The following is a 27,073-nucleotide window of genomic DNA, read 5'->3' as shown; positions in this document are numbered from 1 at the left end:
TGGCCTTTTGATAGAATGCAGTTTTAAATTACTTCCGCATTCGCATCATTTCAGAGGACCAGAACTCCCCGCCTGGTCTTCACTCATCATTGCATCAAATTTTAAATAATCTGTTTTACTACTGAATGTGCAAAACCCAAAACAAGTCCTGAGGAGACACAGTTCCAGTCAAACGTTTGAACACACTTTCCCATTCACTTGAAAGAGAAAGTGTGTCCAAACTTTTGACTGGTTTGTTGCACCAGTTCACACTGTCAATGTGCTTGAGGCCACTGGGAACAACTGGCAAATCTAAAAAAAAAAAAAAATGCTTTCAATGCATTCCTGCCAAGAATAGAAGTAACACACCCTAGTTGAGAGTGTACATCTGTGACCATGTGTTATTGTTAAAAGCCTAACACCTTATGACAAAGAAATGCCTTTGTGTGGGAGTGAGAGGCACGGGATGACATCTTACCCCAGAGACCAGGCCGTTGAGTTGCTGTGAGAGCTGTCGTAGGCTCTCTGTGGAAGACAGCGGTCTGCAGAACACACGTGGACCGACAAAAACAGGTTATTACAACTGTCTGTGGAATAAATCCTCATCTCAAAATTCTTAATAAATTGCACTTAATAGCAAGTCTTTAATCTAAGCTGCATTAGAGCTAAAATTTGGTATATATGGGTATATCAGCTTTGGGGGGGGGGGGTGTATGATTTCATATAAATACACAAGCTTTGAGTGGTAGTAATAAGTTAACTCACCTATTTTCCTCTGTTAAACTCTCATCGCCATTGGTATCCGGGTAGTCCTACAAGACAGATCAAACGAGGAAGTGATGGTAAGATACAGTAAGCACATTTTATGAAAAGGAACTTGCATGATGACTGAGCACATTAATCAACATAAACAAAAAAAACTCAACAGCCTGTGCTGAATCTGTTCTCATGACATATGTATTAGTACAAATGCAGCAACCGGAGACTGACTTATACGACTCATATAATCTCAGGTATGACGCTGATGAGACAGGAGTGAGCACGGCAGAGACAACATAGATTTGAGAGGCGGAGCAGGAAAGAGAGAGAGAGAGAGAGAGAGAGAGAGAGAGAGAGAGAAAAACACACCTGCAGGTCAGTGTTGTGGCTGACAGACTCAGAGTTAGTAGCAGTATTAGAGCTAGCGAGGTTAGACGCAGGTGAGCCACGACCAGGCTCCACCTTTGGCTCCTCCAGTTGCTGGGGAACAGAAGACCCCGTTGCCTTCATGTCAGCAAAGGTCTGAGGTGACACACACACACACACACACACACACACAAAAATGCACAAGCCGGTTTAATACCAAGAAAAAAAGAGCAGTTATGATAAAAGAGCAACAGAAAGGCCACAATGACGTTTACGTGCACTGAAATAAACCTGATTGTTGTACTGACTCTGTTTCAGGTTATAGTTTGACATTTAAAACGTCCACATGAATGTATGATAGTCCACAGGTGAAGAGGACACAGGAATGTAATAAGAAAAATGGAGGGGCTTGTTTGTGTTAAATAACTTACAGAGCACTTTAATGCAAGCTGTTAATAAATGGTGATAAATGAAGCAAGAAACATGTTTTGCTGTTGCTGCTCCATAATCCTCTCTCTGAAACATCCGCAGAGTGAAAGTGCTTTAAAAAAACTCTAAGTGTGCCATTTAATGTCAATAGCCATTTGAATGACTGACAAGTACAGTAACCCCTCTCAGTTACTTGAACCATGCTTACTCTGACTTTGACCTTAATGTGAGCAATAGTGCACGTGAATAACAAACTAAAAACAACACAAAAAATAGCTGAAAACAACAAGAACAGAGCTGAAAAGCAAAACACACACACACATATATACGTTTCTTGTTTTGCCACGTTCACGCCCGCATGATGCACCCTGATGCAGATATAACAGCCATGCAACTACTGAGACTCGTGCCATCCACAGTGCAACACTGGTGTGAAGTTAAAGAAACAACTGCACGATCCACTTTTCTTTTCTCGACTCATTGTTTGCATTCTCTTAACATGGATTTAAAAACAGCACAACGCTGATACAAGACTTTTAACTCAAATGTGTCCCATGCTTTTTGGTCTATGTGGTCTATGTAACAGAAAGAAAACAAGTGCACTTGATGTACGAGGGCAGTAAGAATGGGGAAGCGTGGTACAATATTAAATACCACACGAGGCGCAGCTGTTTACAGCCGCACGATAAAGAGACAGAAAGAAAGACAAAGACTAAAAAAACAGGCAGGGAAGAAACAAAGAAAAGAAAGCGAGAGAGACAGAAGCTCACCTGACTGTTGCCATATGGAGGTAGGACTACTCCATTGCTTTGACTAAGAGCTTTCAGAATACTGTCAAACTACAGGAAAGAAGGATCAAGAGTGGAGTGGTAAAAGAGGTGTAGGCATGGAGGAGAGAACAATTTAGAAAGTGACACGAGATACAGACAAACAAGCACAGAAGAAGAAGCTGCTACAAGAAATCTGAGAGGGAAGAGGTCTAAGAAAGTGAGGACGGTGTGTGACGAGAAAAAAAAAACTGTGGCTAGTATGCTCGGTCCAAGATGTCGGTAAACACTGAATACAGACGTCTCATTTAAACACTTCCACTAATATATGAGCTCAGGACCAGTGCTGCACTTTGTGCTACGAACTCACTCACTAAACTTTTTTCCTCTTGCTTCTGTGACCCGTGCCAAATCAGTCATTATTTGTCCACCTACTCACTTTAACATAAGACTCCAATTATTATTATTATCCTCTCGATTAAAGTCTAAAGAAATTACAGCTCATGAGAGGTTACTTGGATTAGAGGTAATGAGGTAAAAACTGGGGATCTTAAAAACATAAATTATCTTCATGAGTGGCCATTGTTGTAAAATGTCTCCTCTGCTCTGACCCCTAAGCTGAATTACTGTTTGCTGTTGCCAAGCGTCACACTCAGATATCTCAGATGTCTCATCCTGCTTCACACGACACAAACGTAGCCGGCCTCGCTCAACCCAAATAAAACATGTTTGGAAAAAGAAACGGCATCAGAACAACCAGCCAGACTCAGCAGCAAGCTCTCCAGCTCTGACCAGACAAAATTCCAATCAGGCTTAGAAAACTACTGACCGACATGGCCTGTGGAAAACTGACCTCAATGTCAGGCTGTGTGTGTGTGTGTGTGTGTGTGTGTGTGTGTGTGTGTGTGTGTGTGTGTGTGTGTGTGTGTGTGAAAGCTGTGTGCAGGAGTCACATGCTTAACTGTGCGTCCTCACCAACAGTCTCAATTTGCTTACAGGAGCTTTAAAAAAAGCCTCACACAGGAGGAGATAATGTTTGATATGTAAATGTACTGACGAGTAAGTTAGTAGCGAGTATCAATGAGCTCAAGCAGATGTGTGACTCAGTTATTGGTTGACTTTAAAAAAAAATCTTTCACAACCTATCTCAAACAATAGTGTTTATAACTCACTAAACCTGTTTTACTACACGAGTATGAATTCTCTCTCAAACACATCTAAATTATAATTATGGCATTGTCAAAAACAACTACTGAATAGTTGTAACTGTTTTTTAAGTTAATGATTATTATTAATCAGTTAAGGATCAATCCCTGTGTATCTCACTCTGTCCCTTAGCTCAGAGCAGCACACAGTATAACACAAGAAGCTATTAATAGATAGATTGGAGAGAGGACAGCTTCTCATGATGGCAAAACTTCAAAAGCCTATCATCCATGTCAGTGTTCACTAAAGAAATAGATATAAGTTATATAAATATTCGCTGATGTGATAAAAAGCAATATGCAAAACTGATGGTCAGCTGACTAAGAGAAGCATTTCTCAAAAGCTCATTATCATAACACAAAATCTAGTGACTCAACAGATACGAGTCGATCAGCTTCTACTTTATCTTGCATGTGTGTGCGTAAGACATTCTGAGCATATTTAATGAAATAACTTTTCCTGCATGATTACAACCGGCCACGGCCTCAGTTATGGTCAGGAGCCAAAACTATCTGTCTCCAGTCCAACGTCCCTCTGTTGGATAAACATTGCTTTCATCCTCTCACCTGGCCAGCAGATAGATGTTAATGCTGCCACTGTGTGTGTTTGATAGTGAGGAGGAAAGCATTTGCAAACTTGACAGTAATTCATCTGTATTATTTTACAACTGGCAAAATATTTTATGATCAATTGCCACACAGGCTACTGCAAGCTATTTGACTTTGTCGCACCTGGAAGTCTGTTATCTGTTATCTGTTATATATATATATATATATACTGTGCTACCAGACCAGAGTCACTATGAAACAAGTTATTAAATAATTACTGCAGGTTGTGTGTGATAAGCATGTTTGCTTAGTAATTATCCAATTTAACAGTTTGGCTGTAACCCTAACCCTCTAATGCTACAACAATGGCCTAAAAAAACATATGAAAGAAAACAGTGTTGGACATTTTAATTGATTTTTAAAGAGTCACACTAGATTTGAGCAGCCAGACGTAACAAGGATACAGACGGTTAATTGTGCAACAAGAGCAGAATGACAGGCAGACAGATAAATGGAAAGAGTCAGATTGACTTACATTCATGACTGGGGAGTTTCTGTCTGTTGATGGTGCATCCAGTTGGTTTAGTACCTTCATCTTCCTCTTCTTCTTGGCCCCTGCTCCTCCTCCACCACCACCACCACCTCCTCCTCCTCCTCCACCACCACCACCTTTTTCTCCTCCTACATTAGCAGGGGAGCTCTTCTGCTGAAACTCCTTCAGCTGAGCAGCACATGAGAGAAATAAAAAGAAGTTTGTGTAAGCAGGAAGGCATCAAGACAGATAACTCCTCTGCTTCCTAGTTCATTATATATAATAATCTTATGACTCCTTGCAGATCTAACAGCGGGCCTCTACATTTTCCCCCAAAATTCAACCAACTAGGGACACTGCTAGGGGCGAGTCATCTCATACCACTGGAGGGGGGCTTTGACAGCTGTCATGGGGGAGCAGAGGGAAGTCTGAGGGGAGACCACTGGAGAAGATGCCTTTTTTCCCCCTCAGATACTGGGGGCTGAATCGCAGCGACATGTCAATTGTTATTACCACGACCACTCATCCACACAAGATTGGAGGGCAGGAATAAAATGCTGACGAGTCATTTCCTGAAGCTAACATTTCACAGCTGACAGGCCATCCCTCTTTGACTAGCCTAACACACACCTAGCTAAAGCACACAGCAGGACAGGCTAGAGGGGTGTCAGCTGTCAAAACAGTCCCCGTCATCCTATCCGGCTAACTATGCTACAATGCCTCCTCATTGTTTGTTTTAAAATTGCTGATTGTTGGCGATTTTTAAAGATTATTGAGCCATCCCACAGACAACACAGAAAGCTGTGCGACTGCTGTGTGGCATCCCTTTACACTAAAACATAGCTAACTAATCAATAGTTAGCCACTTTGCTAACGTTAACTTGCCTTGGTTATCACGTTAAGGGTTGCTAATAATCACATTTAACGTAACCTAGAAAAGTAAACTTCACCACTGGCTTAAGTAAGTGGTGAAGTTAAGTATTGATGCCTTGAAGAACTAAAAATAGTATACATAATCTGGGAAAGTTAATGCTATCAGTTGAGGCCTAGAAGAAGCCGCGGTCTCTCCTGCGCATCGAAGCCCAGAGAGGAGCAGCAGAGGCGGGCACGAGACAGCGCAGAGGTCGGGCGACGTGTAACGTTAATGACAACACCCCTGCTCGGTATACACATTTATTTAAAGAAAACAACACAAAACACCGGTAGAATAATATCCCCCCAGAGTCTAAAATAGTAGCGGTGCTTCCACTGATATTTAGCCGGTTCAATAGTAAAAATACTTTACCTTTTTCTTGGCTGCAGCGAGTTTGATTTGCCTGCTCTGGTCGGCCATCCTGCTGCTGCTGCTCTGGTCAACCGACCGAACCACGTCATCAGTTCGGTGGCTGCAGGTTTCTTCTCTGCCAGCAGGGGGCGCACCGCTCAGAAATGAGTTGATACAAACCCTGATTATTATTACCAGGGTTGGGAGGGTTACTTTGGAAATGTAATAGGTTACAGATTACTAGTTAGCCGATTTAAAATATAATAAGTTATGCTGCACACAACTGGATCAAACTACTAGCAGAACTGAAATCAGCCCCAACTGTGAATATTTTTAAATCCATGTTAAAAACACTCCTGTTGTCCTCGAGTCAAGAAAGGAAGGGAGGAAGAAGGAAGGATTGAAGGGAGGAAGGAAGAAAGGAAAGAAGGAAGGGAGGAAGGAAAGGAAGGATGGAGGAAAGAAGGAAGGAGGGAGGGAGGGAGAAAGGAAAAGAGGAAGGGAGGAAGGAAAGGAAGTATGGAGGAAAGAAGGAAGGAGGGAGGGAGGGAGAAAGGAAAAGAGGAAGGAAGGAGGGAAGGACAGAAGTAAGGACAAATGGAAGGAAAGAAGGAACAGTCAAAACAGACGGGGTCAGTTTGACCCGGGAGGACGACAGGAAGGTTAAAAACACTTCTCTTCTCCTGTGCTTATGATTGAACTCTTTATTTCAAAGCACTTTAAATGTTAATCTTTCATTTTCACTCTATGTCCTTTTAATGATTTTAAAGCTAATCATTATTTTATGCTGCAACCTTATATTTAATGCTCTATTATAGTATTTTATTTCTCTCTCTTTCTATGTTTCTGTACTTTGTTTTTATTATGAGTGTGTTTGTGTGTGTGTGTGTGTGTGTGTGTGTGTGTGTGTGTGTGTGTGTGTGTATTTCAAGATGAAATTAATGTATTTAATCTTGAAATAAATTAATTTACTTAACACCCTTCACATCTTTTTTTTTTTACAAGTTTTCAGTAATATAAAGTGTTTGGAAACAAAGTATTTGCATTTTTTTAAATGTTTGTAAATGATGATCTTTTATTTATATAAGATATTTCAAGATGAATCATGGTCGCACCACATGACTTTTTTTAAGGCCAGTGCCAATTAATCTTGAAAAACCCACTAAAATCACTTTCACATTTATAATATGAATTTTCAGGTACACAACATTCTGAATGTTTGAACTACTGCATTAGATATGCTTGTTTTTATTATTCTAACATTGAGTTGTTATAAATCCTTATACGTTATTGACCCATGTACAGAATTATACAGTGAAAAACAATCATTCCTCTTCTTGCTGAGGACCTCATGGATCCCCTTCAAAGACTCCTGGGGGTCCCCATACCCCACTTGGAGAACACCTGGATCAGGCTATAAATGGTGTGGTATGTTCATACTTACCCATTGTATAAATAAACATGAAATAATAGACTTGGAACTAATATAAATGTACAGATGATAAAGAACAGGTAGACCTCAATTGTGTTTATTTAAAATAGTTTCATTCGTATGAAGGCTACATACAGTACAAGTTTATTAGTGGAGTTCTGTGTATCCTGCTTATATCTGGACCAGTCCATCAGAGGGTTAATGCAGATTAGCAGAGAAACAGTTTGGCATTTATACATATGGTGATTTCCTTGATTCAAACTTACTTACATTATTTTGTAACAGAACAACAGGACACCAGAACATGCAAACTCAATGCACCAGATCCCAGATTTAGGACCACCTCACTGAAAAGTGACATAATGGCATTTACTATTGTATAAGAAAAGGGTGAAAATTAACAATGAAAATATTGATATGTTCAATTGTATGTATAAACCTGCAGGTATTGAAATAAAAGGAATCTCAGGTCAATAAACTTTAAATAAAATGAAAATGTTTAGCTCTATATATTCATAAAGCCACAGTTACCAGTGTTTAATTAGGTACCAGATTTCTTTTTTTTGTCAATTCCCAACATTCAACAAACACCATGTCAGTTATGAGAGAGGAATCAATGCAAAATCTTTATCCTTCTACATGGAAAATAAGTTTGAAAAGAGTTGTAGTAGTTCTAAGAAGTGTTTGGTTGCAGTCAAAGTACAATGTTAAACAAACACAGATAGAAAACAGACTAGTTAACTGTGGGGATTGAAAGTAAGGATCAGGTTAAAGTGTTCCTGTCAATCCTGCCTCTGATTTATCTCACTTCCTCCAGCATTCAGCCAACAGTGTCACAGTTCCTCCGACTCTGGATGACGGAAAAATGAAAGAGAAAAAAGAACAAAGATGGATTAATATTCAACTACTTCTGTGATCCACCGCTTTCTCAGTATAATATCAATTAAATCAATGTAATTAGTGTCAAGTCTTACTGTATGTCTAAGTGTAGAACATCAATTTAATACAATATCCTCTCAGTGATTAAAAGTTATCAGTAATTAAGGGATGTGTTGTGTTTTAACACTATTACTAAGTCATGAACGATTTGTTGTTCGTTCAAGAATTCTCAGTAAACAAATGTCACTTCCTTCATACTGCAGTGATCCACCTTATTGTGTCTTGTCTCAAGCCTGAAAACCTATTTCTGGTTATTTACATGACATTACTGTTGGTATTACTCTGTTATAGATAACACTGAAACAGGTATCTCCTAGAAGTTATGATTTTGAATCAAGACAGAATAAAGGATATCTCCGTGCTATACACTGATTTCTAATATCAGGGGGGAAAAACCTCTTGAAAACTTGTTTTGGAATCAAGTGAATGAACTCACCTCAACGGTAGATTTCAACTGTCTTCTTTGTATTTAGTCAAATGACTTTAGGCTTATGCATCTATTTGTATTCTATAGCTACAACTGAATTGGACTGTGTTTTTCTGAAAATACACAACAGACACACATCATAATTTAGTGTTACTTGATTCTATAGACTATTTAATAACAGTATTTCATAAATATCTCATTTACATTCTGATACCAGGCGACACTATTTAAAAGGTAGCATAGACTCAAATATAGGCCTAGCTTTGGCAACCAGTTACCTAACCTTGACCTATTTGGACTTTAAAGATAAGGGACTGTACAAAAGAATTCATTGCATGTGGTTTGTTTGATGTGGACTGCACAGTGCTCGGCCTTTGGTGTACAATCAAGTCCAGCTGTGATCAAAATATTGTCACAGAAACAGTAGATTGGAGTGTTCCCCATGTTCAAGGTGGATGTGTTGAGCCATAATTAGGCTTCAAATGTGCACATTCACTGATGCAACACCCAGACAATCCACTTCATCTGCTGTAACCTGCTGTCAAGCTATTTACTTTACATATTACACATAGTTGTGTGCATTTCTTACTCATTATGTTGATGAGTCATCATGTATTCATGATACCAACGCACTATCCACACAGTTGCACACTTTGCAACAACAGCAACATAATAATTAATGTGAATCCTTTTCATATGGAGGCATTATTGATAAAAAAAACAAAAAAAAAGCAGCAGATATTCCAAATGTACGAAGTGTTAAAAACCCACCCTTCCTCAACCATTAGACTGGCGTGTCGTCTCACCAACTGTATGCATGGCTCCTCTTGACAGACAGCCAATCAGCATCGGGCACAGTACGTAAGAGTCGTGACGTCGCCTGAACCCGATGTGTGCAAATCAGCGACGGCCAGCGTGCCGGGTGGAACCAATCAGCGCGTTCCAACGAGTAGCCGCTCAGCCAATCGCGTGCCTCCACGACGGGAAAGAAGTGACGGCTTATATATGGAGAGCGCACTATTCATTGAACATCATTTCACAGAAGAAAGATTACAGAACAGACTAAAAAAGAGAAAGACACACATACATTGCCACGAGAGGCTTGTTCCAGTTGAGGCAACGTCAAGGCCGCTAATCAGTTAATTGACAAAACTGCAATTGAGGTACGTATAAAGAGTTTTTGTGAATATGATATTTAATGTAACATTATTTTTCTGCAATGCTGAATTAAAGACAGCTAAGCTAGCGGTTGACGATAATGTTATTGACCCGAAGTCTAACACAGTTCTCTTCAAGTGGGCCTGCACTATAATTGTAATATATATAAAGGATAAACAATGTACTTTTAGTATTTCCCCTCGCATGTCTGCTGGCAACGCTAACGTGGTTAAGCTAACATTAGCTACCGGCGGATGGGGGAAAAAAAATCTAGCCAATGGTGTTAAGAATCGGAAGAGGCAGAGGTGCTCCACCCATTGTACACAAATTCCTTTTAAAACCTTTTATAAGTTTGACATTTTGTCTGCCAGCTGCATCGGAAGTCCAGTAAATGACAGCAAGCATGTAACGTTAGCGACATATGTTAACCTGGAAGCCCACGTCATGAACTCGAGGCCACGTTTTAACATTATTATTTTTTTATTTTATTCTGCAGGTTTTTCTTTTTCTGTTAATCTGATTGATTGAAAAACGACTAAAGATGAAGCTGTTGTGGGTTGTGATGCTGGTGGCCGGCACCGCGTTTGCCGATGACGACGATAAGAAAGAAAATGTGGGGACTGTGGTTGGCATCGACCTGGGGACCACCTACTCCTGGTAAGAAGAAAGAAAGCCTACTGATGTAACATTAAATGAAATATAACTCACAATAAGACATTTTAAGTAATCATTTCCTCAATGTTTCCTGTAGTGTTGGAGTGTTTAAGAATGGCCGTGTGGAGATCATTGCTAATGACCAGGGAAACCGCATCACTCCATCATATGTGGCCTTCACAAGTGAGGGTGAACGTCTGATTGGTGATGCTGCCAAGAATCAGCTGACCTCTAACCCTGAGAACACCGTCTTTGATGCCAAGAGATTGATTGGTCGCACTTGGGGTGATTCCTCTGTGCAGCAGGACATCAAGTACCTGCCATTCAAGGTGAGTTTCTGCTTGAGACACTTTATATTTCGTATGGGTTAAAATGTATTTGTTATGTTTGAGAGACATACTTGGTACATAATATTAATGCATGTTCCTCTTTTAGGTGACTGAGAAGAAGACCAAGCCCTTTATTCAGGTTGACATCGGTGGTGGCACGATGAAGACATTTGCTCCAGAGGAGATCTCTGCCATGGTGCTGACTAAGATGAAGGAGACTGCTGAAGCTTACCTGGGCAAGAAGGTATAAAAAAAAAGAAAACATCAAAGGATATACATTTAATAATATACCACTCTTAATGAAACTGTAAAAAATTAAGTATGATTTTTCTCTTCTTTTCCTCAGGTCACTCATGCTGTCGTCACTGTCCCTGCCTACTTCAATGATGCCCAGCGTCAGGCCACTAAGGATGCTGGAACCATCGCTGGTCTGAATGTGATGAGAATCATCAATGAGCCGTAAGTGTCCAATGAAAATGTAATCATCTGCAGTCATTTGAAATTGTTGAAAAAAATGTGTTTTCCAAATTTTTTTCTAATACGCTGAACCTTTATTTCATTCCTTAGAACTGCTGCTGCCATTGCTTATGGCCTGGACAAAAGAGACGGTGAGAAGAACATCCTCGTGTTCGATCTGGGCGGTGGCACCTTCGACGTCTCCATCCTGACCATTGACAACGGTGTGTTTGAAGTGGTGGCCACCAATGGTGACACTCATCTGGGAGGTGAAGACTTTGACCAGCGTGTCATGGAGCATTTCATCAAGCTGTACAAGAAGAAGACCGGCAAAGATGTGCGCAAAGACAACCGTGCTGTGCAGAAGCTGCGTCGTGAGGTTGAGAAGGCAAAGAGGGCACTGTCTGCCCAGCACCAGTCCCGTATTGAGATTGAATCCTTCTTTGAGGGAGAGGACTTCTCTGAGACTCTGACCCGTGCCAAGTTTGAAGAGCTCAACATGGTAAGTTGTGCAACATGTCAGTTATGTAAACACAGATAATTGCACATCCAATATGTGCCTAGTTTTATAGACCATTATGTTTGACAAGTTTTTTTAAATCATGTCTTTTTTATTTAATCCAGGACCTGTTCAGATCCACCATGAAGCCCGTACAGAAAGTGCTGGAAGATGCTGACCTGAAGAAGTCTGACATTGATGAGATTGTCCTGGTTGGAGGCTCCACCCGTATCCCCAAAATCCAGCAGCTGGTGAAGGAGTTCTTCAATGGCAAAGAGCCCTCTAGAGGCATCAACCCTGATGAGGCTGTGGCATATGGAGCTGCTGTGCAGGCTGGAGTGCTTTCTGGAGAGGAGGACACTGGTAAGTCAACATCCTGACATACTGAAGTACCTGCTCCACTGAACTGAAGTTGCAGACTTGACCTGGTTACTAAATGTTTTTCCTCTGTTGCAGGTGATGTGGTTCTGCTGGATGTGTGCCCCCTGACCCTTGGTATTGAGACTGTTGGAGGAGTGATGACCAAGCTGATCCCCAGGAACACTGTTGTGCCCACCAAGAAATCCCAGATCTTTTCTACAGCCTCTGATAACCAGCCTACTGTCACAATTAAAGTCTATGAAGGTAAGAGCTCACCACAGTGGAATCTTGTCAAACATGCCTTTAAAATTATTGTGAAGAATCTATCATTTGCACTTTTCTTCTATATACAGTATCTTAATTATTAACTCTCTTTTAGGTGAGCGTCCTCTGACAAAAGACAACCATCTGCTGGGCACCTTCGACCTGACTGGCATCCCACCTGCCCCTCGTGGTGTACCACAGATTGAGGTCACCTTTGAGATTGATGTCAACGGTATTCTGCGTGTCACCGCTGAGGACAAAGGCACCGGCAACAAGAACAAGATCACAATCACAAACGACCAGAACCGTCTGACACCCGAGGATATCGAGCGCATGGTGAACGACGCCGAGCGCTTTGCTGACGAGGACAAGAAGCTGAAGGAGAGGATCGACTCCCGCAACGAGCTGGAGAGCTACGCCTACTCTTTGAAGAACCAGATCGGTGACAAGGAGAAGCTCGGTGGCAAGTTGTCAGATGAGGATAAGGAAATCATTGAGAAGGCAGTGGAGGAGAAAATTGAGTGGATGGAGTCACACCAAGATGCTGACCTGGAAGACTTCCAGGCCAAGAAGAAGGAGCTGGAGGAGGTGGTTCAACCCATTATCAGCAAGCTTTATGGCAGTGCAGGCGCACCTCCACCTGAGGGTGGCGCCAGTGAGCAAGAAGAGAAGGATGAGTTGTAGGCAGGTTTAATGTCAACTGTTTTCTCACCCCTTGCCTCTCTAATAGTGGCACCTAGATGTACATATTGGACTGATGGGACTCGTACATGTGAGAGGAATGGTTAGGAAGAGGTGGTGAAAACAAGCAACCATACTGAATCTTTTCAAAGACTCTGAAACAAGTTTAGGTGCGCGAGAGGTGTTCTCTTCGCTGAAAGGCGGAGATATTCATCAGCCCAGATTTGAGGCTTGTTGCTGCTGTTCTCAGGCAGTCCTGATGTGGGTTTCTGTAGAGGGAGGGTCTTAGTGGGGTGGGTGGGTATTTGTGGGTCCATTGAATGGGGTGTCTGTGGGATCAAGGGCTCATTATGTTCACAGGCAACGTTAAAAGTTATTTATTGAATCTGGTCATCGTACTTCTGGAAAGACATTGAAATAAATGTTTGATACAAAATACTCCTTGGTTGTGTCTTAAATGAATTAACATTTTTAGGGTTCATCATTTGACATAGACCCTTAATTGTTTCTTAGAATAAATAATGTATGTCCAATAATTAAATATATTCTCCACTGACTCAAATCAATAATATTTCAGACTTTTGTTACCATAGAAATGATTTAACATTCAGGACTAAATTCTGAATTTGGTGGAGCAAGTTTACTTCTCAGCATCTATAATTAAAGCTCTGAAAGTTGACAAAATGCAATTACTGTGGTATTTGACAAATGTTTTATTACAACTTGAGCATAAGAAGATGACTACATCGAGGCACATTATGTCACAACAGTCACAATACAGTCATTGTGTATGACCCCTTGGGTGTCCATCCCTCCAAATACAAAAGCCAAATTCACTGTCTCTGAGGCTGCTGGGCTGTTGGTTTGCTCCTCATCTTTATTCCCCTCACTGCCCACTTTCCATGGTAATAAACACATGGAGTGGTCTAGGCGGTTGGGCGGCATATCTCCTTCAAACTTCATTAGGATCCATCTACTCTTGACTGCAGAGTACAACATAAAATAAATATATATACATCATTTGTACAGAACTAGCTTAAATTATACACAGTACTACAGAAAAAACAGTTACATATAAGGGTCAATGACGTATAAGGATTTATAACAACTCAATGTTAGAATAATAAAAACAAGCATATCTAATGCAGTAGTTCAAACATTCAGAATGTTGTGTACCTGAAAATCCATATTATAAATGTGAAAGTGATTTTAGTGGGTTTTTCAAGATTAATTGGCACTGGCCTTAAAAAAAGTCATGTGGTGCGACCATGATTCATATTGAAATAAATTAATTTACTTAACACGCTTCACATCTTTTTTTACAAGTGTTCAGTAATATAAAGTGTTTGGAAACAAAGTATTTGCATTTTTTAAAATTTTTTTGTAAATGATGATCTTTTATTTATATAAGATATTTCAAGATGAATCATGGTCGCACCACATGACTCTTTTTAAGGCCAGTGCCAATTAATCTTGAAAAACCCACTAAAATCACTTTCACATTTATAATATGAATCTTCAGGTACACAACATTCTGAATGTTTGAACTACTGCATTAGATATGCTTGTTTTTATTATTCTAACATTGAGTTGTTGAACATCCTTATACGTCATTGACCCATATTACACAAAACACACCAATATTTAGTCCCATTAAGTGCAGCATACCAGTGTTGAATCTGTACATAAAGTTGCTGGCTCCATCTGCTGTCATCCCTCCACAGATGTAGATGTTCTTGCCGAGCACCACAGCTGAGTGGGCTGCAACTCCTGGCGGGATGTCTCCTTTGGCTTGCACTTTCTCCCACTTCATGCTCCCTTAGACACACAGTTATGCTCATTTGAAAAAACAAAAACAAACACTGAAGCGTCCAAGTGATGCTTTGATGATCCCCTGAGACAAATGCAAGTAGGCTGGGAAATAACTAAACTGTTATCCTCTGATTTTGATTCAAGAGAGTTTGGCTTACTTGTGTCAAGAGAGTACATATCATTGTGGAATTTGTCTCCTGTCATGCCTCCATGAATGTAGATCCTTGAACACACCGCTACGATAATATGGCCGTGCCTGACGGGTGGGTGTCTGCCTTGTGTTTCTGGTTGAAACCATGTGGAGGAAACTGGGAACACATTAACATAACAAATATTAATGAACAAATGTTATTTATATCATCTTGTAAGAATCAATATGATATTTTAAAGCAATGATTCATCATGGTAGAACATTTCGACGTGTTAAGGGCACATTTATCCAATTTGTAAACACACACCTCCCTTATGAATAACAACTGAAAGCAGAATGAGAGTCAAACTTTTAGTGAGCAAACCAAGCACAAACCTGTGTCAAAGACGTGGAGTTTTTGGTCTGAGACAGGTGCAGCTCCTGCTTCCCCTCCAGAATAGACATAAAGTTTATCCCCTATACAAGCTGAGTTGGTGTGATACGTCCTGGGACTGGGGGGTTCCCCATTCACCAGTACTTTCTTCCAGTGGGACCCACTGTCTGGACACATATACACATGTGGGTCAATGACGTATAAGGATTTACAACAACTCAATGTTAGAATAATAAAAACAAGCATATCTAATGCAGTAGTTCAAACATTCAGAATGTTGTGTACCTGAAAATTCATATTATACATTTGAAATTAAGTGATTTTAGTGGGTTTATCAAGATTAATTGGCACTGGCCTTAAAAAAAGTCATGTGGTGCGACCATGATTCATCTTGAAATATCTTATATAAATAAAAGATCATCATTTACAAAAATGTTTAAAAAAAAATGCAAATACTTTGTTTCCAAACACTTTATATTACTGAAAACTTGTAAAAAAAGATGTGAAGTGTGTTAAGTAAATTAATTTATTTCAAGATGAATCATGGTCGCACCACATGACTTTTTTTAAGGCCAGTGCCAATTAATCTTGAAAAACCCACTAAAATCACTTTCACATTTATAATATGAATTTTCAGGTACACAACATTCTGAATGTTTGAACTACTGCATTAGATATGCTTGTTTTTATTATTCTAACATTGAGTTGTTGTAAATCCTTATACGTCATTGACCCTTATACAGAACGGATCATAGTTGGCAAAAATCAATTGTCATGTTTTGTACAGTATGTTTGTATATATATATGTTGGTCATAACACAACAACTACCTAACCTCCTGAACTAGGTGATTTACCTGTTAGTTGTATATTCTGGATACAATCCCGATTGCCAGTTTGCTGTGCTCCCCCAAACACCCACAAGCTATGTGGGCAGCTGTCTGGAGCAAAACTGCAGTGTTCATACCGCGCCTCCAAACCTTCCCACTCAGGAATGTCCCACTCATGCTTATCTGGTGGAGTCAGAAAAAGACAACAATGCAAAGACTGTGATATCCATGTGAAGAAAACATACTCTTCAAGTACATCACAAGTAACTAATGTGTTTTTACCAATTATATAACACACAAACCAAAATTAAATGTATCGCTACTTTGACTTTTTATGTTTAAAATCCCTTGTTGTAAGGGTGAAATTCACGTAATGTCAAAGCAAAACAACACAAGACATTTTTTAAAATTCTTCTTGTAATATATATAATGAAAATTGGCAGACTAGGCAAGGCAGTTTTATTTATATGGAGCATTTCATACACAGTGGCAACTCAATGTGCTTTATATAAAACAAACATTTAACAGAAAAAATTGAAAACTAAAAATAATTGAAAAATAAAAATAAAACCCAATAATGGAAACCCAATAGTAAACACATACATACTTTTCCTTTCTCCCTCCCTCCCTCCTTCCTTCCTCCATCCTTCCTTTCCTTCCTCCCTTCCATCTTTCCTTTCTTCCCTCCTTCCTTCCTTCTTCCTCCCTTCCTCTTTTCCTTTCTCCCTCCCTCCCTCCTTCCTTCTTTCCTCCATCCTTCCTTTCCTTCCTCCCTTCCTTCTTTCCTTTCTTCCTTCCTCCCTTCCATCCTTCCTTCCATCCTTCCTTTCTTGACTCGAGGACAACAGGAGGGTTAACCTGGTTTCAGTTCTACTGGTAGTTTGTTCCAGTTGTGTAAAAGCTGCTTCACCATGTTTAGTCTGAACTCTGGGCTCCACTATCTGACCTGAGTCAGCAGATCTCAGAGCTCTACTGGGTTTATATTCTACTAACATGTCATTCATGTATTCTGGACCTAAACCATTCAGTGATTTGTAGACCAGTAGCAGAACTTTAACATCTATTCTATAGCTGACTGGGAGCCAGTGTAAAGACTTAATCATAACAATGTAATAAAAACATGTTTGCTGACATCTTTACCCAGATTTATGACATGGGAATCTGAGAAACTTCCACTGGGATTGGCTCCTCCAACAATGTGGATTAATCCTTTTCCTCCATCTCTACATGGAGTAAAGGTGCAGGTGTGGCCCACGCTGACACCTGGAGCACTTCCTTTAGGTATCAAAGAATACCTGTAGACAACAATACAATATCAGCAGAAGCACAGTAAAAGGACAGCTTCTTTTTTTTGTTATCACAGGTAAATAATTCACTTACCATATTCCTTCTTTGGGATTATCTAGAGGCTCAAGTACAGGGAGAAACTCCATAGCTGTCAAAGAGATATGAATTAACCCTTTTCTATATTTCTTTGGGCTGTAATTAAACTACTGCATGATCAGTGGACAATACCTTACAAACTGAGGCCAAACTTATTGAACAGTTTACTTGTTCTCATCATAATAAACCTCTAAAAAAAAGTTGATGGTATCCACAGAAGTCCAAACATCAACTTTAGCTTAGCTCTAATCGAAGCAACCCAAATCTTGTCTTTACATGTTTCTCCTTGTAAACGCTTAATGAATGGAGGCTTGTAAAACAGTCGTCAACATTATTTGCTAAATCTACCTTCATTTAAGGACAGTGTCAACTTGGTATGTGTACAAACACTGAGCACTTTAAGCTAACGTCAGTGTAAGCTAACCCAAACGAGCATTTGAATGAAGCTAACCCTGAAGTTACGTTCAGATTCGTTGCTTCCGATTTGGGGTTAAGGGGAAAGTTAAGAGAAACAGATCAAAATCCACTACTAAAATAAGTTTAACAAATCTGAAAGCATCGCTAAGGCTTTTAATATGATGTGTTTTCATAAGTGTAAATGGTGAAAACGTGGAGAATCAGCTGCTAAATATCATTAACATTTTCCTTAAATTTCCCCTCAACTTCGAATCGGAAGCTAACTTCAGCGTCATGTGAAGAGCTTCCTTCTCGCTTAACTGTGCTTCCGGGTAGAGACCGTAGAGACAAGAAAGACCATCATGTCATTCAATTGAAGTCCGAATCCTTTGGTACTATTGATTTAAAAACATCTCCTATACAATTAAAGCGGTTAAAAGGCAAAACGAAGCTGTAAAGTTGAACTACGAAGCGGTTAAAGCTTTATATCAAAGTTCTACGTAAAGAAAATACGTAAGTTGTTACGTTGGCAACGTTGATTGACACCCGTTGATAGCGCCAAACGTCGTTGCCATGGTTGCATAATGCGCATGCGCAGTTCACATCCTTTCCATCCTACCGTTACTGTAGCATTGAGCTACTTTAAAGTTTCTGGTTTAAACGCTAATGTCACTTCTTCGCAGGCTTTAGCAAAGCCAAGAAACCCCCGTTTGTAAAAACACAATTAAACAATTCGGTTCCTATGTGACCTAAAATTTCTTATCTGCCACTTCAAGTTAAAAGGTAGGCAAACATAAATAAATATAAATAAATATATCTGTTAATTTGGCTGCACAATAACGAAAGTGACTTGCTTCATACATTGTTGAGCAAGAAGTTTGTCATTTTCTGGCTTCCATATTAAATTTGGGTTAGTACTAAAAATGCAAAGTTACAATTGAATGGACAAGTTAATGTGGTGCGACCATGATTCATCTTGAAATAAATTAATTTACTTAACACGCTTCACATCTTCTTTTTTTTTTTTTTTTTTTACAAGTTTTCAGTATTATAAAGTATTTGGAAACAAAGTATTTGCATTTTTTTTTTATGTTTGTAAATGATGATCTTTTATTTATATAAGATATTTCAAGATGAATCATGGTCGCACCACATGACTTTTTTTAAGGCCAGTGCCAATTAATCTTGAAAAACCCACTAAAATCACTTTCACATTTATAATATGAATTTTCAGGTACACAACATTCTGAATGTTTGAACTACTGCATTAGATATGCTTGTTTTTATTATTCTAAAATTGAGTTGTTGTAAATCCTTATACATCATTGACCCATAAGCCAAACCAATAATAACATCAGATACAGTAACTGTGCTCACACAGTCCTTTTTGTAGGATTGTGCATTACAGTGGAGTCAAATGTCTCAGTATCAATAAATTAATATATTTAAGTTGCAAACTGATTATCGACCTTTCCATGTTTCTGGATTTTTTAGATAGAATACTGGATGAAGTTTGCAGAGAATGGCAAACTAATGAACCAACTATCAAGATAAAGCATCCAGGCTTATACTAACTTGTGAGTACATGACACAAACCTACAAAAGCAGTGCAGCTGAGTTATTAAGTGTAATGCAATTGCAAATTTCCCCATTGTGGGACTAATAAAGGAATATCTTATCTTAATAGTAAATTGAGATTCTGCCATCTTGTGGTAACATCTAGCACCTGCAGGTGATTAAAGGACAGATTCACAATTTTCAAGTCTGTCTCAAAACAGTAGCTAAGTGCCCAAATCAACATTAAAATAGGTTTTTCTTCCAATAATTATTCCTCCTGTTCTCCTTTTCATACTGGACGCTAAAGGATCCTTTCATAACACGCTTACAATATGAACACATCACTCCTGCCCTGCAGCAGCCTCATTGGCTCTCTATCAAAACCTGCATTGACTTTAAGATTCTACTCCTCACTTATAAGATCCTTCCCAACCTGGCACCATCATATCTCTCTGAACTGATTCACATCTACACACCTTCCCCAACTCTCCGATCCTCCTCTGCCAACCAGCTCTTTGCCCCATCTGCCAACTTAACTACCATCATGGGGTCAAGAGCTTTCAGCCGATCTGCCCCCCCCCCTCAGGAACTCTCTCCCACCAGACATTCACACTTCTGACTCTGTTTCCACCTTTAAATCCCGCCTGAAAACGCTCCTATTCAGAGCTGCATACTCTGTCTCACACTAACTATGCATCACGTTCTTGTTTATTTATTGTACTGATGCACTTTATAGTCACATTCATATTTATTCTTTATCTTTGCACTAAATGTTACCTGATTTATATTGTTTGATGTACTGTTGTTGTGTTTTATGAGCCTTGTAAGGTGTCCTTGAGTGCTTTTAAATATAATGCATTCTTCTTATTATTAATATTAGGGGTGGGTACCAAAATCAACATGCCTCCTTTTGTGCAAAAATGTATTTAAAAATTAATCTGAAGCTAATATGAAAATTAGTCTAGCATATATCTTTCAAAGCAGTGTTTTTTTTGTGCCAAATTTACTGCAGCTAAAGAGAGAAGCACCGTCTGAGGGATTTTGATACTAAAATACTGTAAAAGTGGCAGATATCCACTTGATATGACAAACTCAGACGGTTGAAGCCTCATATAAGCTTCAGATGAACTTCATGTAGACACACTGTGGATTTTGGACCCCATCACTTACATTGAAACCATAATTTGAGGGGAATCTTTTAAAGGCCAGTTGGAACAACGAAGGAATGATTACTGTAAATGTTCATTTTGGCAACTGATTGTTGTTTTAAGACAGACTTGGAAAAAATGTGAACCTGTCCTTTAAATATTATCCACAAACACCTAACCTGGCATTGCTTTAATGTTATATAAAGAAAACTGAGATACATTTTTAGCAGATTTGTAATGAATATGAAACAGAATATCATCTCATATATATTTGCACCTGCAGTTCACAACATGACCAGTAGGTGGTACCATTGTCATTTTGTTAAAACTCTAAATTACTAGTCTTTGAGATATTAACTATATTTCTGTAGGCTATCCCTGATGTATTTGTTTGTTAAATCTATATATAGAAATGTGAGAAATGGATAAAAAGGATGTGATTAGATGATCATAAAATCCTGCTTAAAGTTAATAGCAACACAAATGCCTGTATTACTTTTTTAAGAAGTAATATGGTGTCAAGGATGCAGATCTACAATCAGTGTGATGCAATTACAGTTAGATAAACTAAGAAATAATATGGAATGGTATGGATATAAAGCAAGTCCAGATATACTTTTTTTGCATTTTAAAATATTTTTGAGCTCTCATAAAGCACATTTTTTCGGTGTCTGTGGTCACAAGCACAAACATCTCCAGTTTAAAAAAAGTGAAGTCAATCTCTCAGATGTTAGCATTTCTTTCTAATAACATTTTACACATAAATTATTTAACTGCTGTGTTTACTGTTTTGATTGGATCAGGATTGTATTTCCCCCAATTAATCAATTTGACACCGCCACGGTTTTCTCTCATCTATCTGATGAAAAAAGCCCATCGGGGATTCATTTAGTCTGCTGTTGTATTTCTGTGTTACTGTATTGTAGGTGACCTTTTCAGACTGAAAAATAATACTTTTCTCCATATTCTGCTGAATATTTTTCTTCAAAGAGTTCACACAGGCACTCCCGGTCCTGGAGCAAAGTCTGCTGCAGTGCACCACCATATTGAATAGTTTGTAGCTCACATTGACACGTCAAATGAACACGATAAGAATACTGAAAATGCAAGAAAAAGCAAGCTGCTACTTTCTGTAAAGACCTGGGAGATTTACAGCATCATTGTTGAGCTGTCTGCAGACTTGACCTCTTCAAACCATGTCATCCTAACTCAGATAAGAGATTCAACGGGTCAAGTTTATCTTATCAGTCTGTAACTCAATCTCAAACTTTTTTTAGAGTCACGCTGTTCTTCTGTGGCTCAGCGCCTCATATTATAATCTTGTTTTATTGTTACTAATTGTGTAGACTTTTATAAAAGTGTGACTCATTGATTAAGCAGCCATGCTCTCCAGGTGTTCAGCTGTGTCTGTCCAATCTGGAGATCTCTCCACACAGTTCTCGACTTTTCTCTCTCCTCGCTCCACAATGATCAAATCCCCTCCCCCCAAGTCGAAACTGCACAGTCATCCCCAATCTTCTGGTGCAAATTCAAAATTCATCTTTTGAGGAATATGTCCTGCTCTCTCCCACTAATCTCCTCCATCTTAATTAACTCTACCTCGCCTACCTTTCTCATCCAGTTGCACCTGATATTGCCCCTTCCTCACTTCCTCGCACTTCTCTACCTCACACAAACTTTTATCTTGTCTGAACCTTTTTAGGCACACAGGAATACATGTTATATCTGTCCTCACTATAACACATACAGGTTTAAACTGAAGCTTGTTGCTTGTGATATTGGTCAACAAGAGGCTAAAGCCCTAGTACTACTCTCATTATAGATCAGTGTACATTAGCTTGATACACAATCCTGTAGAGTATAAAATATGTGACCACACTTTGGGATCACATTGGATAAAAGTTTATTATTCTAACAATGACTAATAAAATAACTATAATATACTAAATGGTACAACTAGTTAGTACACAGAGTTAACTTTCCAATTGTTCAAAAATAATTCAAACAAAAATGTGTGTTTATGTCTCTGTGTGTGTTACTGACATATTGAAGTCCTGTTCTGTCCCCTAACACAGATCATGTCATGGCACTGTAGCACTATCTGCCCAGTTTCCCCTTCAGGGAAGCAGAGTATGAGTTTCAGAGAAATCCTTTGTTTTGCCTTCACTGGAACTGATAACGACCAAATGAATCAGGGGCTTTTTTTGTGGAGGGACAGAACAGGAAGGAAAACAGAAAACGATTATGAGTCTTCAAAGTTTGAAGGAAAGGACCAGAGGCAGGCAAAAGAGATAATTGGAGATATGATTTTTGTTAGGCAAGGCAGTTTTATTTATATAGTGCATTTCATACACAGTGGCAACTCAATGTGCTTTATATAAAACAAACATTTAACAGAAAAATAGAGAGAATAAAACCCAATCATAGTAAACACATACATACCACCCCCCCCCCCCCACACACACACACACACACTAATAATAAAAACAAAGTACAGAAACATAGAAAGAGAGAGAAATAAAATACTATAATAGAGCATTAAATATAAGGTTGCAGCATAAAATAATGATTAGCTTTAAAATCATTGAAAGGACATAGAGTGCAAATGAAAGATTAAAATGTAAAGTGATTTGAAATAAAGAGCTCAATTAGCTCAAAATAGTTTGTCTGAGTTTGTGTTATTGTAAGCATGCCGGTACAATAATCGCTGATTTGAAGTTGGACCAGGACCAGGTTGGACCAGGTGTTAAAGCCTCACTGCCTGTGGATTTTTCTCATCCCCATTAAATAAAGCTTGATTTGGGTGATTTCCTGGTGGGTGGGCAGTTTGGTAATCAGGATTAGCAACATGTTCGCACAGTTTTCAATTAGATATAGCAAGTTCATCTCTGGGTTACTAGTACACTGCCGCTGGGCAAGATGACAAAGTAATTGTTGCAGCTTTCTCTGTTGTGTCACATTTCACCCGGAGGTGTGTTAAATCATGCTGCAAAGTAATCTGGATTAGGGCTGAAAACCACAACTGGTTTAGCTGTACACAGTAGACAGTCACTGATGATTAAAAACATGTTTATTTGGTTTAAATCCTTGTTGTTTTTCTCAAAAGGTGCCTGCAGATGGCTTTGGTTTAATTTATTTGTTCTTTTATGAGGTTAAAATGAATATGGCATGTCACCTGATTTTCTTAACTCGCAACCTAACATTTGTGAACTGAACGATTAAAAGTATCTTTGATGTGAAATGAAAAATTTAATGTGCGTAATATGTTCTGACCAATAAAATAAATGGTGAGATATTTCTCTGATTTTCCTCAGGGAATCACATTAATAATAATAATAATAATAATAATAATGCATTTTATTTAAAGGCGCCTTTCAAAGCACTCAAGGACACCTTACAAGGCTCATAAAACACAACAACAGTACATCAAACAATATAAATCAGGTAACATTTAGTGCAAAGATAAATAATAAATATGAATGTGACTATAAAGTGCATCAGTACAATAAATAAACAAGAACGTGATGCATAGTTAGTGTGAGACAGAGTATGCCACTCTGAATAGGAGCGTTTTCAGGCGGGATTTAAAGGTGGAAACAGAGTCAGAAGTGTGAATGTCTGGTGGGAGAGAGTTCCTGAGGCGGGGGGGGGGGGATCGGCTGAAAGCTCTTGACCCCATGATAGATTGTCAGCTCTTGGAAACAGAGCAGGCATTGCTAAATTAACCTTGGGTTCCCACATGTTATTAATACTCTTGTCTGTGTATATTTGTCACATGACTTTAAACCCATCTGACAGCTGCCACCTACAGTATGTAAACAGCACAATGAATGTAGCTCATGTTGTCTGTGGTCGACCCCACATGGTGTTAAACCAACTACCTAATAGAAAATTAGGGAAACCGCTGTATTGTCATAGAAAATTGTCTTTTCTGTAGCAGTATGGTTTGACCTCAAATGTAAATCCATCTGTAACCAGTAGGTGACTCATTAGTAACAACAAACAGGCAGATTAAAAAGAATGGGAAAAAATCATAGACTGTATATAAAATGGACGTAACATCCGTGACGTCACCCATTGGTTTGTGGACTGCTGCTCGGAGGCCAATAGTTTCAGATCTGAGCAGCGCCATCTTGAAAATTTCCGGTGCATGCTGGGTAAAAAAACCCCACGGATTCTACTTATATGGGCATCAGGAGGAGCATGAGGCGCCCTCCTGAACCTGTGAACCAATCAACCTGTCAATCACCACGTAGCCACGCCCTAATGCATACCCTGCTTTATCGTCACATATAAAATCAGGGAGGCCAAAATGTCCCAAATGAACATCATACTGCATTGAAGAAGGCTTTAAACTAGCGATTGAGACCATAAACACATTTTGAAAACGTTTACTGAGGTTAGAAATCAAGTGAGAAGTTGGTGAATTCTCCATTGACTTGTATAGAGACGGAAGTCCTTTTGACACCAAAACGGTCGCCCCCTGGTGGCCTTTTGATAGAATGCAGTTTTAAGGTGCTTTCGCGTTGGCCTCATTTCAGAGGACCGGAACTCCCCGCCTGGTGAAAACAAGTTTATATTGGTATATATGGGTATGTGATATTATAATAAAAATGTACTTTTGCTGCTGATTGGATAGATGACTCGGAAATAGTTGCTTTTTTTTGTTGTTGTTGAAAAAGTAAAAGCTGTTATGTTTTTGTCCCAGTCTGTCTCTCTGTCTCTCCACTAGTCCACCAGATGCCCTCAGGCTTTTCTGTCTGTTTAAGACTGGACTGAGTAGGAAGAAGGACAGATAATAGAGGTTGCAGATTATATTTAATGACCACCTGAGGTACTGATGCTTTCTACATTGACTCTTGTTGGAACTAAGTGGTAAAGTGAACTGAAACACTAATTATGTTATTCAGCACTGCAGCACTGATTTATTCTTGTTTTTGTTAACAGTAATATTATGCTGAAGTTTATTTTCCTGTGTGCTCATTGTGACTTGTGCACTTGTGTTCATGTGAATTCTGGGACAGTTGGTGTATAGTTATACTGTGGTTTTTGGTTTTCAGTTTGCATTGTGGTCCTGTCCTCCACACCTGCTCTGCATCAGTCTCGTTAGCCCTGCCCTGCTCCCTGTGTCTTTCTAGCCAATCAGCTCCGAGCCTGGCCTTGTGTCTTCCCACCTGTTTCATTAGTTCAGTGTGTATTTAAATCCTGGTTTTCAGTTCAGTCTTGTTGAGTCCTTTGTTTAGTCTGCTGTGTTTGTGCTTCCTTTTTCAGTATTGTTCACTTCTGCTTTGTCTGCACTCCTGAGTTGAGGAAAATAAATACGTTTTTCTTTATCATTGCTCTGTCTGCTTCATTCCCATTAACAAAAGCAACTTCTCTGACTAAGTGAGGGCTTCTTTTGACTAAAGCATGACTTATAACTGTGAAAAAAACATTTTTCATCATGTTTTCTTTCTGTCCTCTTTCTGCATGCATACATATGCATACAAGCACGCGCGCGCGCACACACACACAAGTATCACATTTCTTTCTCCTCCTCTCTAGAGCTGCTGAAACCTCCTTGTCTGCAGTGGCACCTTACATGCTCTCTCCAAGATGACCTGTCTCAAAGTTTACCTGCGGAGCCCCCCCAACAACTCCGCTGAGATGTCGTCCTTCCTCCTCAGTACTCACGGTGAGGATGAATCCCTCTTCTTTTCTCTGCTGAAGAAAACCGATCGTAGGTATAGACTTAAGTATGTGATAGTTTTATAATATAAATGTTTGCATGCATTCATACATCAATCGAAAAAGTACAATAGTGTTTTGTCTTAATCACACTGACAGTAAAGCACTGTGTCTGTGTTATATAAAGGATTGTGTCATGAGGGTCTGCCAGCACAGACACTCGATCCTGTAGCTGTTAATATTAGATGGATATTACTCATAGCAACAAGTGGGCTCAGATCTAGCAACAAGCCCTTTACTCTGGTAATGAGGCTGCCCCTCCTTATCTGGTGACACCCTGAATCATTTATGGAGGCTATTAGCCAAACAGGAGGAGGGTGCACCTGCAGTGTTTACTGAGAGACTAAAGCCTCATCCATTATCCAGTATTTATCCATTCACACAAATGAATATGGATAAGTTATTACAGGTATTACACACATATTTAAAGGGTGATGCACCACATGGCTGGGGTTGTCTCGCTTGAGCACTGACCCAGAGAAGAAGCACCTGTACAAGTGAAGCATTGTGCTTCAAAGTGTATAGACCATTCTTTTGCTTTCTTCTTCAACAACCCCAAAATGTATTCTCAAATTTGTGTATTGGAGCCTTTTTATGAAGCTGTCCCATCTTGTTACCGTTGGAAAAAAGATGGCATAATTATATTGCT

At 39.3% G+C, this 27,073-nt stretch overlaps 3 protein-coding genes across 5 annotated transcripts in view; 1 reads left to right on the top strand and 2 right to left on the bottom strand.

Annotated features, from left to right (window-relative positions):
- The window catches only part of golga2 (golgin A2), a 178,650-nt gene extending 172,720 nt beyond the window's left edge, over positions 1-5,930 (bottom strand). For 2 of the 3 annotated variants that reach the window (XM_062434308.1, XM_062434307.1), the window contains exons 1-5: positions 5,872-5,930; positions 4,590-4,775; positions 1,108-1,260; positions 745-791; positions 458-521 (exon numbers count right to left, since the gene is read on the bottom strand). In XM_062434308.1, the coding sequence (XP_062290292.1) occupies positions 458-521; positions 745-791; positions 1,108-1,260; positions 4,590-4,775; positions 5,872-5,919 (498 nt within the window). In that variant the 5' untranslated portion in view covers positions 5,920-5,930. The remainder of the gene's footprint in view (positions 1-457; positions 522-744; positions 792-1,107; positions 1,261-4,589; positions 4,776-5,871) is intronic. The other variant, XM_062434310.1, reaches the window with a different exon arrangement.
- A 3,747-nt stretch (positions 5,931-9,677) lies between these two features.
- On the top strand, positions 9,678-13,485 carry hspa5 (heat shock protein 5). The gene is made up of 9 exons (XM_062434849.1): positions 9,678-9,811; positions 10,303-10,463; positions 10,558-10,789; positions 10,896-11,033; positions 11,136-11,248; positions 11,357-11,747; positions 11,870-12,107; positions 12,201-12,368; positions 12,484-13,485. The coding sequence occupies exons 2-9, from the start codon at positions 10,348-10,350 to the stop codon at positions 13,050-13,052; spliced, it is 1,965 nt and encodes a 654-aa protein (XP_062290833.1). The 5' UTR covers positions 9,678-9,811; positions 10,303-10,347; the 3' UTR covers positions 13,053-13,485.
- Positions 13,486-13,615: 130 nt separating this feature from the next.
- On the bottom strand, positions 13,616-17,960 carry rabepk (Rab9 effector protein with kelch motifs). Its single transcript, XM_062434850.1, has 7 exons — positions 17,594-17,960; positions 17,354-17,508; positions 16,241-16,396; positions 15,388-15,552; positions 15,020-15,169; positions 14,718-14,867; positions 13,616-14,032 (listed from the first exon to the last, which is right to left on the bottom strand). Exons 1-7 carry the CDS (start codon positions 17,644-17,646, stop codon positions 13,806-13,808), a joined length of 1,056 nt encoding a protein of 351 aa, XP_062290834.1. The 5' UTR covers positions 17,647-17,960; the 3' UTR covers positions 13,616-13,805.
- Between the last annotated feature and the right edge of the window lie 9,113 nt (positions 17,961-27,073).

This window comes from Scomber scombrus, chromosome 15 (assembly GCF_963691925.1).
Source record: "Scomber scombrus chromosome 15, fScoSco1.1, whole genome shotgun sequence".
In the NCBI taxonomy this organism is placed as follows: Eukaryota; Metazoa; Chordata; class Actinopteri; order Scombriformes; family Scombridae; genus Scomber; species Scomber scombrus.
The sequence above is the reverse complement of the archived record's forward strand: the minus strand, read 5'-3'. Positions and strand labels throughout refer to the sequence as shown.